General features: G+C 38.5%; 1 protein-coding gene across 4 annotated transcripts in view; it reads right to left on the bottom strand.

The window, feature by feature from the left end:
- Positions 1-5,389: 5,389 nt before the first annotated feature.
- Positions 5,390-13,584, bottom strand: part of stl (ADAMTS metallopeptidase stall) — a 133,761-nt gene continuing 125,566 nt past the window's right edge. For all 4 annotated transcript variants that reach the window (XM_073955891.1, XM_073955889.1, XM_073955892.1 and 1 more), the window contains 3 exons: positions 6,380-6,693; positions 5,837-6,311; positions 5,390-5,770 (listed from right to left, as the gene is read on the bottom strand). In XM_073955891.1, the coding sequence (XP_073811992.1) occupies positions 5,682-5,770; positions 5,837-6,311; positions 6,380-6,693 (878 nt within the window). In that variant the 3' untranslated portion in view covers positions 5,390-5,681. The remainder of the gene's footprint in view (positions 5,771-5,836; positions 6,312-6,379; positions 6,694-13,584) is intronic.

Below are 13,584 nucleotides of genomic sequence, written 5' to 3'. Positions count from 1 at the left end.
TTCATTTCACTAATGAAAATATTTCATTGCATTAATGAAAGTATTTCATTGTATTAATGAAAGTATTTCATTATATTAATGAAAGTATTTCATTGCAATAACGAAGAAGTTTCATTGCATTAATGAAGAGGTTTCATTGTACTAATGAAGAGGTTTCATTGCATCAATGAAGAAGTTTCATTGCACTAATGAAGAGGTTTCATTGCATCAATGAAAAAATTTCATTTCATTAATGAAGATATTTCATTGCATCAATGAAGAAGTTTCATTGCATTAATGAAAAGATTTCATTGCATCAATGAAGAAGTGTCATTGCAAATTCGTTAATTTTACTTCAATGAAACTTTTTTCGTTTATTCAATGAAGCTCTACGTTGGCTCAAAATTAATGACAAATTTCATTGATGGAACGTAAGATTTCGTTTATATTATGAAGCTTTTTCTTTCAGTGTATAGACATCATGGGACGATCAGTAAAACAAGTAACCGAAACCTATATGAAGGTCGAAGGAGAATCTGCTAAAGTGGGTCTGGCAGGAAACGACGAGAAGACCAAGTTGGTGGTGTCGACGGGCAATGCGTCCATTGGGATCGGACCAACTAGTAAAGTTGGTTCCTATAATTTTGAGGTAGTAAAAGACTCCGTATACCTCGGCACCGCCGTAAACACAACAAACGACATCAGTTGTGAAATAAAAGAAGAATTGTATTGGCCAACAGATGCTACTTTGGCTTAAGCAAGCACTTCAAAAACAAAGCCACAACTCGTCAAACAAAAATAACGCTTTACAAAACACTGATACTACCCTTGCTGATGTATGGTTCCGAAGCCTGGGTACTTGCGCAATCAGATAAGGCAGTGCTTAGCGTGTTTGAGAGAAAAATTCTTCGAAAGATTTACGGACCAATCTACGTCGACGGTGAATATCGACGTCTTATGAACCACGAGCTATATCTGCTGTACAACGACGTCAATAGTTAAACCTATCGAGATGCAGCGATTGCGTTGGCTAGCCATATAATAAGAATGAGCGATGAACCCGCTAAAAAGGCGTATAAATTCGGGCCACATGGCGGTGCACGCAGAATTGGCAGGCCAAAGAATAGATGGCGCAATCAATTGGATGAAGAGATGACAAGGCGCTGTATTCCAGAAAGCGAAGCACTAAACAGAGAGAATTGGAAACCTTTTCTTAGTTCGGTCTATGGAACAAATGTTCTGTAATGGGCCAGCTAAAGTTCAATATCTACTTGGCGGGTAAAAATGATCATATGGTGTTAAAAATAACCAAGTCTAATTTTTTGTGAATATTTTAATTTATGCAGGACATATATATTTCGGTAAAGTTGCTTAAAAAATATATGGAAAAGAACTTTTAATCTTTTCATTGATGCAAATTAAACTATCCGTTAAATAATATATATATATATATATATATATATATATATATATATATATAAATAAATTTTTTGAGGTGAACTCTTCCACTGATTCGAAAAGTTTAATTCAAACAAAGAATGTACCGTTTCTAAAATTTATGATTCAAATACATACAAATGTATTATCTTATGGCTCCGGATTACGACGAACTACTTTGCAAACGCCTATATAATCAGCGCAAACGTCATTGCAAAGCACAAAGGACGTTTTATATAAGCTCCACATATAATTTTTACAAATTTTGCAATATGCGAGGTATTTGAACACATACATCATCACAATTGCCATTAATGAAAAAGATTCGACATTTGCGCATATAAAGCAAAATAGCTGTCAAGTATACATTTTCGTTGCAAAATAAATAATTAAATTATTAAGTAGAAATTATCAGATTTTTGTTCAAAAGTTTGGTCCATTGGCTCCGCCAAATATCATCCGATTGTCATCTAAAGGTGTAGGCTAGTTCTTTGCAATGTACACCAAGGACAAAACATATAGAAAAACGCGACATACTACCATTTCATTTGTATCATACGACGTGTTTTGACTTGTACTATCATTCTGTAACAAAAACGCGATTTCCAAAAAAGTGGACTTACGACCTTTTCGTGCCTAGCAGACGATATATTCTTGATCGGGAAAAAATTCTAAGACGATCTAGACATGTCCGTCTGTCCGTCCGTTTTCCGTCTGTTGTAATCACTCAAGCGTTTGCAATAATCGCGATAAAACGCTAAAATTTTGCATCCTAGTGTCTTTTCTCCAAAGGCAGGTCAAGTTCGATCACGTTTTGGTATAGGCCCCATATAACGGTACCACCCGATTTAAGGTATTTGTAGATTTTAGCTACATTTTCCGCCAAAATTGTCTCGTTTGTCTTTTCTCCATAGGCAGGTCAAGTTCGATCACGTTTCGGTACAGCCCCATAAAACGGTACCACCCTTTTTGAGGTATTTTGAGGATCTTAACTACATTTGTTGACCGAGATATCTGAAAATTAAAATTTGAGGCTCCCAACGCCCAAGAAAGTTCTCCACTAAAAAATTTCAAGACTGGTCCACGTTTGGGTATAGCCCCATATAACGCTACCTCCCGATTTAAGGTATTTGTAGATTTTAGCTACATTTTCCGTCCAAATTGTCTCAAATTTGGCACTTGGAGTTTCAAGAGGTCACAAAACTTCTGCACCAAAAATAGTGCAGATAGGTCCACGTTTCGGTGTGGGCCCCATATAACGGTACTTCTCGATTTAAAGTATTTTAGCTACATTTTTTGATCGAAATAGCTGAAATTTGACATTTCCAAAGTTACAAGCTTGAACCGAACTACCAAAAATCATCCACATAGGTCCATGTTTTGGTATATCTCCCATATAAAGATTGAAGAAATTTTTAGATACATTTTTTGACCTAATTTAGTCATTTGGTTATCCGTGGTCGAACAATTTTTGCTAACAGGAAACAAATCATTCCATTTTAGTTCAGAATATTTTATTGTGGAGGTAATAAAAAGTTCGGCCAGGCCGCACTTAATTTTTGTTACTTCTTTTGTTTTTTTATACCCTCCACCATAGTATGGAGGGTATATTAAGTTTGTCATTCCGTTTGTAACACATCGAACTAATCATTTGCGACCCTATAAAGTATATATATTCTTGATCAGGATAAAATTCTAAGACGATCTAGCAATGTCCGTCTGTCCGTCTGTCCGTCTGTTGTAATCACTCTAGCGTCCGCAATAATTGAGATAGAGTGCTGAAATTTTGCACCCGAGGGTCTTTTTTCCATAGGCAGGTCAAGTTCGAAGATGGGCTATATCGGTCCACTCTTTGGTATAGCCCCCATATAACGGTACCTCCGGATTTGAGGTATTTTGACGTTCTTCGCCACATTTGCAGACCGAATTAGCTATAATTTGGCACTTAGGGTTCCTAGTGATCAACAAACTTATATCCCAAAGGATATGGGCATAGGTCCATGTTTTGGTATAGTCCCCATATAACGGTACCTCCCGATTTTCGGTATTTTGAGAATTTTAGCCACAATTTTTTACCGAACTATCTGACATTTGACATTTGAGGTTCTCAGTGGTCATGAAACATCTCCACTAAACATCGTCAACATATGTCCATGTTTTGGTATGGCCCCCTTATAACCGTACCTCCCGATTTTCGGTATTGTGAGCATTTTAGTTAAAATTTTTAACCGAACTACCTGTAATTTGACATTTAAGGTTCTCAGTGGTCATGAAACATCTCCACGAAACATCGTCAACATAGGTTCATGTTTTGGTATAGCCCCCATATATCGGTACCTCCCGTTTTTCGGTATTTTGAGAATTTTAGCTACAATTTTTAACGGAACTACCTGTAATATGACATTTGAGGTTCTCAGTGGTCATGAAACATGTCCACTAAACATCGTCAACATATGTCCATGTTTTGGTATGGCCCCCATATAACGGTACCTCCCGATTTTCGGTATTTTGAGCATTTTAGTTACAATTTTTAACGGAACTACCTGTAATATGACATTTGAGGTTTTCAGTGGTCATGAAACATCTTCACGAAACATCGTCAACATAGGTTGATGTTTTGGTATAGCCCCCATATATCGGTACCTCCCGATTTTCGGTATTTTGAGAATTTTAGCTGCAATTTTTAACCGAACTAGTTGTAATGATCGGTATTTTGAGAATTTAGCTACAATTTTGTCTATTCAAAAATAATCGTCAATATAGGTCCATGTTTTGGTATATCCCCCCATATAACTGTACCTCCCGATTTTCGGGAATTTTCAGTGGTCACGAAATTTCTTCACTAAAATTCGTCAACATGGGTCCATTTTTGAGGGTCTACATTGTTTTGATGAAACTACCCTCAATTTGACTCTTGAAGTTCCCTGCAGCTATAAAACTTTTCCGCCAAAAAATTTAAAGATAGGTTGACTCTTTGATATAGCCCCGTAGGTGGTACCTTTCACCTAGCTGAATACATTTTTTAGATTAGATTAGGGTACGGAAAATTCCTGGGGCACGGGAAATTCCTCTTGGGGAAGAAAGGCCTTGGTGAGTATATTAGGAACCCCGAAGGACAGATCCGCCGTGAGTGGAACTTCCGCGTTATGGCGCCTTCAGGAATTAGCGTTATATATTTGTTCACTGTTGCTTAAGTGCTCTACAAAAACAACAAACAACGATATAATGATAATTCATGATGGCTTACAGGGTCTCTTGCAAAAACTTCATCACGCCATAACGCGGAAGTTCGACTCACGGCGCATCTGTCCTTCGGGGTTTTTAATATACACACACCAAGGGCTTTCATCTCCAAAAGGAATTATCTCTGCCCCAACATTTGTGTTAAGCAATAGTGGGAGGCAGTTTTCGACAATGGATAAACTCCCCATTGTCGAAAAATTTTTCCACCTAAAATTGTGAAAGGCCCCTAATTATTCCATTTTAATTAACACTATTTTATGGTGGAGGGAACTTAACGACTTTTTACTTGTTTTTTTTTGAACTCATGAGAACAAAAGATTTTATTTAAAATATTTTCTGTTTTTTGGGGATTGAAATAAATACGTAAATTTTATGAAAATAGAAGAGAACAAATTACGCTCCTGGCAAATAACAAAACTGAAAATATGACCCACATTGCGTGCTGGGCCTTAGTACAACGGCAATTATAACACAACCCTTTGTAGACAGTCATCTATCTTGGCATTTTTAAAGTGTGTTACCGTTAATGTAACGTAATGGTGTTTTGTTGTTGTCGGTGTTTTTTGTTGAAGTTTGCACGTAACAGCAGGTGGGACATTCCAAAGGAAACGATAACAATAACAACGACATTCCTTTGTAACACCTTCATACAAAAATCACTTACCAACACTTAAATGAATGGAATTTCCGATAATAGGGTTACCATGCATAAACAAATCGAATACACGACTTTTGAGTTACACATAAAAAATTATATATTTTGTTTTGGATTTTGTTATGAATATATACGTATAAAGAAAATTATAATTATAAAACTAAAATATCACGACTTATCAGAGATACATTACTCTTGCATTACTACATGCATACATATTTTTATAGATAAAATACTATAAAAACTATATATCAATAAATAATTGGAAGTATATAAAATCGAAAACGAAATGGGAAGTAAAGAAAGAGATGAAAACACGGTGAAAAAGGCATGTGTCAGAGATTTTAAATAGAATAGAATCACCAACTTAATGCTCGTGTTCTTGTCGCTGCTGCTCATCCATGGAATAATGTATGGGATTTGTAAATTCGATGTGATGACCCAAAAGATTATCTTCTGTAAGAGGAGAAGAAAAAAACTTGAATAAAATCTTTAACAAATTCCACTGTTTTGCCGCCTTACCATTCACTTGATTCTCTTCCTGATTAATGATGCTATTGACAATATTATCTATAAAATCTTGTGTTAAAGTTTCCGTTATATTCACCGGATCATAGTAGAGGAAACTCCTCTTCTTCCTCGAATGTTGTTGATGTTTCTTCGCCGAGCGTCGACTGCGAAACAGAGCCAGACTTATGTGAGATTTTTGTAATGGTATATGATCCGCACCAAACTCCAAACATTTCCCTTGGACACAATAACGATCACCACTGTTCGAACATCGAGTGCCCAGTGGAAAGTGACCATAGTTACCGTTAACTAAATAAAAACGATGTTGTATAAATTCATCTTGACAACCCACACGACAGCCACGATCAGGATCTTCAACACTGGCCGCTATTTGGATACCATGGCCAGAGAGACCACGAACTTTGGTCTTGTAACCGGAACATGTGTTATCGGCAAATTCTCCAGTGGTTTGTAAACGTTCACAGGGCTAGAAGTAAATATAATACAAATTAAATATTTTGACTAAGATAATTTTAGGTGTTTTATTCCTCCTACCTTTACGGTATGTGTACAAAGTTGTATATTCTTTTCGCCTGTCTTACGATTCATAACCACCTGTATACCCTTGGACCTTTCCATACAACTGGAATAACATCCAGATTTCACAACCCAAACATTTTCATTTGTTTCCAATGGCCCGGAGGTTACTACGGCAATTGAAGTGGGTGATTTTTGTTGTGAAGACTCTGATGGTAAGTGGTCATTCAAATGATAGCCATATTTGTTCCACGGCGCATAATTATCCGACTTTCTTCGGTAAGTGGTTGTATCATGATTATATTGTCCATGGAATGGTTTGACTGCAACTTCTGCAAATAAAAAACGGAACAAAAAAATGTTATGAATCCGTAAGGAGTATTGAGAGAAAAGAATAAATTCGGTGGAGTCTTCTATAGAACAGACGGTTTATTACAGAACAGAAGCCTATGTACGTATTGTCCAACTAATGGGAAAACACCATAGTAGACTTCTATAGAATGAGTTGGAGTCGTCAATAAAAGAGAAAACGCCATTTGGGGTCCTCTAGAATAGAAGGCCTCCGTAGGGGTCCTTTACAGCAACAAACAACACCTCCACAGGAATCTATTTCAAAATAGAAGGGGGTTTCTATAGAACAAAAGGCCTCCACATGGGTTTTCTACAAAAGGGTTTTTCTATAGAATAGAAGAACACGAATGGGGTTTCCTATAGAATAAAAGGCCTGGGTAAGGGTATTTTATAGAATAGACGGCCTAAGCATGGGTCTTCTATAGAATAGAAGACTCCGGTAACTGTCTTCTGTGGAATAGAAGACCTCGTAATGAGTATTCTATAGAAAAGAAGAACTCGGAAGGGCTCTTCTATAGAAAAGAAGACATAGGAAAGGGTCTTCTACAGAATAGAAGACTTCGAAAGGAGGTTTCTATAGAAAAGAATACATCGGAAGAGGTCTTCTATAGAAGACCTCGGTATGGATCTTCTATAGAACAGAAGACCTCGGTATGGATCTTCTATAGAACAGAAGACCTCAAAAGGGGTCTTCTATAGAATAGAAGACCTCGAAAGGGGTCTTCCATAGAATAGAAGGCATCGGTAGAGGTCTTTTATTGAATAGAAGACCTCGGTGGGGATCTTCTATATAATGGAAGACCTCGTTAGGGTTTTTCTATAGAATACAAGACCTCGAAAGGAGTCTTCTATAGAATAGAAGACCTCGAAAGGGGTCTTCTATAGAATAGAAGACCTCGAAAGGGGTCTTCTATAGAAGACCTCGGTATGGATCTTCTATAGAACAGAAGACCCCAAAAGGGGTATTTTATAGAATATAAAACCTCCGTAGGAGTCTTCTATAGAATAGAAGGCCTCGAAAGAGGTCTTCTATATAATAGAAGACCTCGAAAGGTGTTTTCTATAGAATAGAAGACCTCGAAAGTGGTCTTCTATAGAATAGAAGACCTCGAAAGGAGTATTCTATAGAATAGAAGACCTCGAAAGGAGTATTCTATAGAATAGAAGACATCGGAAGGGCTCTTCTATAGAATACCTCGGTATGGATCTTCTATAGAACAGAAGACCTCGAAAGGGGTCTTCTATAGAATAGAAGACCTCAAAAGGGGTCTTCTATAGAATAGAAGACCGCGAAAGGGGTCTTCTATAGAATAGATGACATCGGAAGGGGTCTTCTATAGAAGACCTCGGTATGGATCTTCTATAGAACAGAAGACCCCAAAAGGGGTCTTTTATAGAATATAAAACCTCCGTAGGAGTCTTCTATAGAATAGAAGGCCTCGAAAGAGGTCTTCTATATAATAGAAGACCTCGAAAGGGGTCTTCTATAGAATAGAAGACCTCGAAAGGGGTTTTCTATAGAATAGAAGACCTCGAAAGGGGTTTTCTATAGAATAGAAGACCTCGAAAGGGGTCTTCTATAGAATAGAAGACCTCGAAAGGAGTCTTCTATAGAATAGAAGACCTCGAAAGTGGTCTTTTATAGAATAGAAGACCTCGAAGGGGTCTTCTATAGAATAAAAGACCTCGAAGGGGGTCTTCTATAGAATAGAAGACCTAGAAAGGGTTCTTCTATAGAATAGAAGGCCTCGAAAGGGGTCTTCTATAGAATAGAAGACCTCGAAAGGGGTCTTCTATGGAATAGAAGACCTAGAAAGGGGTCTTCTATAGAATAGAAGACCTAGAAAGGGGTCTTCTATAGAATAGAAGACCTCGAAAGGGGTCTTATATAGAATAGAAGACATTGGAAGGGCTCTTCTATAGAAGACCTCGGTATGGATCTTCTATAGAACAGAAGACCTCAAAAGGGGTCTTCCATAGAATAGAAGGCATCGGTAGAGGTATTTTATTGAATAGAAGACCTCGTTAGGGTTTTTCTATAGAACAGAAGACTTCGTTAGGGTTTTTCTATAAAACAGAAGACCTCGAAAGGGGTCTTCTATAGAATAGAAGACCTCGAAAGGGGTCTTCTATAGAATAGAAGACCTCGTATGGGGTCTTATATAGAATAGAAGACCTCGAAAGGGGTCGTCTACAGAATAGAAGACCTTGAAAGGGGTCTTCTATAGAATAAAAGACCTCGAAGGGGTTCTTCTATAGAATAGAAGACCTAGAAAGGGGTCTTCTATAGAACAGAAGGCCTCGAAAGGGGTCTTCTATAGAATAGAAGACCTCGAAAGGGGTCTTCTATAGAATAGAAGACATAGGAAGGGCTATTCTATTGAAGACCTCGGTATGGATCTTCTATAGAACAGAAGACCTCGGTATGGATCTTCTATAGAACAGAAGACCTCAAAAGGGGTCTTCCATAGAATAGAAGGCATCGGTAGAGGTCTTTTATTGAATAGAAGACCTCGGTGGGGATTTTCTATATAATGGAAGACCTCGTTAGGGTTTTTCTATAGAACAGAAGACCTCGAAAGGGGTCTTCTATAGAATAGAAGACCTCGAAAGGGGTCTTCTATAGAATAGAAGACCTCGTATGGGGTCTTCTACAGAATAGAAGACCTTGAAAGGGGTCTTCTATAGAATAAAAGACCTCGAAGGGGTTCTTCTATAGAATAGAAGACCTCGAAAGAAGTCTTCTATAGAATAGAAGACCTCGAAAGGGGTCTTCTATAGAATAGAAGACCTCGAAAGGGGTCTTCTATAGAATATAAGACCTCGTATGGGGTCTTATATAGAATAGAAGACCTCGAAAGGGGTCTTCTACAGAATAGAAGACCTTGAAAGGGGTCTTCTATAGAATAAAAGACCTCGAAGGGGTTCTTCTATAGAATAGAAGTCCTAGAAAGGGGTCTTCTATAGAACAGAAGGCCTCGAAAGGGGTCTTCTATAGAATAGAAGACCTCGAAAGGGGTCTTCTATAGAATAGAAGACCTCGAAAGGGGTCTTATATAGAATAGAAGACCTCGAAAGGGGTCTTCTATAGAATAGAAGACCTCGAAAGGGGTCTTCTATAGAATAGACGGCCTCGAAATGGGTCTTCTATAGAATAGAAGACCTTGAAAGGGGTCTTCTATAGAATAGAAGACCTCGAAAGGGGTCTTCTATAGAATAGAAGACCTCGTATGGGGTCTTATATAGAATAGAGGGCCTCGAAAGGGGTCTTATATAGAATAGAAGACCTCGAAAGGGGTCTTCTACAGAATAGAAGACCTTGAAAGGGGTCTTCTATAGAATAAAAAACCTCGAAAGGGGTCTTCTATAGAATAGAAGACCTAGAAAGGGGTCTTCTATAGAATAGAAGGCCTCGAAAGGGGTCTTCTATAGAATAGAAGACCTCGAAAGGGGTCTTCTATAGAATAGAAGACCTCGAAAGAGGTCTTATATAGAATAGAAGACCTCGAAAGCGGTCTTCTATAGAATGGAAGACCTCGAAAGGGGTCTTCTATAGAATAGAAGACCTCGAAAGGGGTTCTTCTATAGAATAGAAGACCTAGAAAGGGGTCTTATATAGAATAGAAGACCTCGAAAGGGGTCTTCTACAGAATAGAAGACCTTGGAAGGGGTCTTCTACAGAATAGAAGACCTTGGAAGGGGTCTTCTATAGAATAGAAGACCTTGGAAGGGGTCTTCTATAGAATAAAAAACCTCGAAAGGGGTCTTCTACAGAATAGAAGACCTTGGAAGGGGTCTTCTATAGAATAGAAGACCTCGAAAGGGGTCTTCTATAGAATAGAAGACCTCGAAAGGGGTCTTCTATAGAATAGAAGACCTCGAAAGGGGTCTTCTACAGAATAGAAGACCTTGGAAGGGTCTTCCATAGAATAGAAGACCTCGAAAGAGGTCTTATATAGAATAGAAGACCTCGAAAGCGGTCTTCTATAGAATGGAAGACCTCGAAAGAGGTCTTCTATAGAATAGAAGACCTCGAAAGGGGTTCTTCTATAGAATAGAAGACCTAGAAAGGGGTCTTATATAGAATAGAAGACCTCGAAAGGGGTCTTCTACAGAATAGAAGACCTTGGAAGGGGTCTTCTACAGAATAGAAGACCTTGGAAGGGGTCTTCTATAGAATAGAAGACCTTGGAAGGGGTCTTCTATAGAATAAAAAACCTCGAAAGGGGTCTTCTACAGAATAGAAGACCTTGGAAGGGGTCTTCTACAGAATAGAAGACCTTGGAAGGGGTCTTCTATAGAATAGAAGACCTCGAAAGGGGTCTTCTATAGAATAGAAGACCTCGAAAGGGGTTCTTCTATAGAATAGAAGACCTAGAAAGGGGTCTTATATAGAATAGAAGACCTCGAAAGGGGTCTTCTACAGAATAGAAGACCTTGGAAGGGGTCTTCTACAGAATAGAAGACCTTGGAAGGGGTCTTCTATAGAATAGAAGACCTCGAAAGGGGTCTTCTATAGAATATAAGACCTCGTATGGGGTCTTATATAGAATAGAAGACCTCGAAAGGGGTCTTCTACAGAATAGAAGACCTCGAAAGAGGTCTTATATAGAATAGAAGACCTCGAAAGCGGTCTTCTATAGAATGGAAGACCTCGAAAGGGGTCTTCTATAGAATAGAAGACCTCGAAAGGGGTTCTTCTATAGAATAGAAGACCTAGAAAGGGGTCTTATATAGAATAGAAGACCTCGAAAGGGGTCTTCTACAGAATAGAAGACCTTGGAAGGGGTCTTCCATAGAATAGAAGACCTCGAAAGGGGTCTTATATAGAAGACCTCGAAAGCGGTCTTCTATAGAATGGAAGACCTCGAAAGGGGTCTTCTATAGAATAGAAGACCTCGAAAGAGGTTCTTCTATAGAATAGAAGACCTAGAAAGGGGTCTTATATAGAATAGAAGACCTCGAAAGGGGTCTTCTACAGAATAGAAGACCTTGGAAGGGGTCTTCTATAGAATAAAAGACCTCGAAAGGGGTCTTCTATAGAATAGAAGACCTCCGTAGGAGTCTTCTATAGAATAGATGGCCTCGAAAGGGGTCTTATATAGAATAGAAGACCTTGAAAGGGGTCTTCTATAGAATAGAAGGCCTCGAAAGGGGTCTTCTATAGAATAGAAGACCTCGAAAGTGGTCTTCTATAGAATAGAAGACCTCGAAAGTGGTCTTCTATAGAATAGAAGACCTCGAAAGGGGTCTTCTATAGAATAGAAGGCCTCGAAAGGGGTATTCTGTAGAATAGAAGACCTCGGTCTTCTATAGAATAGTAGACCTCCGTAGGGGTCTTCTATAGAACAGAAGACCTCGGTATGGATCTCCTGTAGAATAGAAGACCTCGAAAGGGGTCTTCTACAGAATAGAAGACCTTGAAAGGGGTCTTCTACAGAATAGAAGACCTTGAAAGGGGTCTTCTATAGAATAAAAGACCTCGAAAGGGGTCTTCTATAGAATAGAAGACCTCCGTAGGAGTCTTCTATAGAATAGATGGCCTCGAAAGGGGTCTTATATAGAATAGAAGACCTTGAAAGGGGTCTTCTATAGAATAGAAGGCCTCGAAAGGGGTCTTCTATAGAATAGAAGACCTCGAAAGTGGTCTTCTGTAGAATAGAAGACCTCGAAAGTGGTCTTCTATAGAATAGAAGACCTCGAAAGGGGTCTTCTATAGAATAGAAGGCCTCGAAAGGGGTATTCTGTAGAATAGAAGACCTCGGTCTTCTATAGAATAGTAGACCTCCGTAGGGGTCTTCTATAGAGTAGAAGACCTCCGCATGAGTCTTCCATAGAATAGAATGCCTCCGTAGGAGTTTTGTATAGAACAGAAGAACCCCATAGGAGTCTTCTACAGAATGGAAGACCTCTGTAGGAGTTTTCTATAGAATAGAAGACCTCCGTAAGAATCTTCTATAGAATAGAAGTTCTCCGTAGGAGTCTTCTATAGAATAGAAGACCTCCGTAGAAGTCTTCGATAGAATAGAAGACCTCCACAGGAGTCTTCTATGGAATAGAAGATCTCCGTTGGATTCTTCTATGGAATAGAAGACCTTCGTTGGATTCTTCTATTGAATAGAAGATCTCAGTTGGAGTCTCATTTAGAACAGAAGACCTCTGTGGGAGTCTTCTATAGAACAGAAGACCTCCGTAGGAGTCTCCTATAGTATAGAAGACGTCGAAAGGGGTCTTCTATAGAATAGAAAACCTCAAACTGGGTCTTATATAGAATAGAAGACCTCCGTACAAATCTTCTATAGAATCGAAGACCCCCGTAGGAGTGTTAATTATACAATATAAGGCCTCCGTAGGGATCTTTATAGATGTGAAGACCTCCGTAGTAATCTTCTATAGAATAGAAGGACTCCGTTGGAGTCTTCTATGGAATAGAAGATCTCCGTTGGAATAGGAGACCTCCGTAGGAGTCTTCTATAGAAAAGAAGACCTGCGTAGGAGTCTTCTATAGCATTGAAGACTTCTATAGCATCTTCTGTAGAAAAAACGGCCTCCATAGGTGTCTTCTATAGAAAAAAAACTCCGTAGGAGTCTTATATAGAATAGAAGACCTTCTTCTATAGAAGAAGAATAGAAAATCTCCGGAGGAACATTCCATAGAAGAGAATGAATCCGTAGGAGTCGTCCATAGAATAAGAGACATTTTTCTATAAACTTGAAATCCTCGGCAGGTTGTTCTATACAAAAGAATACTTTCTTAACGATCTTCAATAGTAAAAAAAGACTTTCGAAAGATCTTCTAAAGAATGGTGGATCTCCGTGGGTGAAAAGAAGACCTTTATAGAAGAACTCCGTCGAGGTATTTCACTATTGAA

Source organism: Musca autumnalis, unplaced genomic scaffold (assembly GCF_047663935.1).
Source record: "Musca autumnalis isolate F117 unplaced genomic scaffold, ASM4766393v1 scaffold_5, whole genome shotgun sequence".
Taxonomy (NCBI): domain Eukaryota; kingdom Metazoa; phylum Arthropoda; class Insecta; order Diptera; family Muscidae; genus Musca; species Musca autumnalis.
Note: the sequence above shows the minus strand (reverse complement) of the source record. Positions and strands in the feature narration are given on the sequence as shown.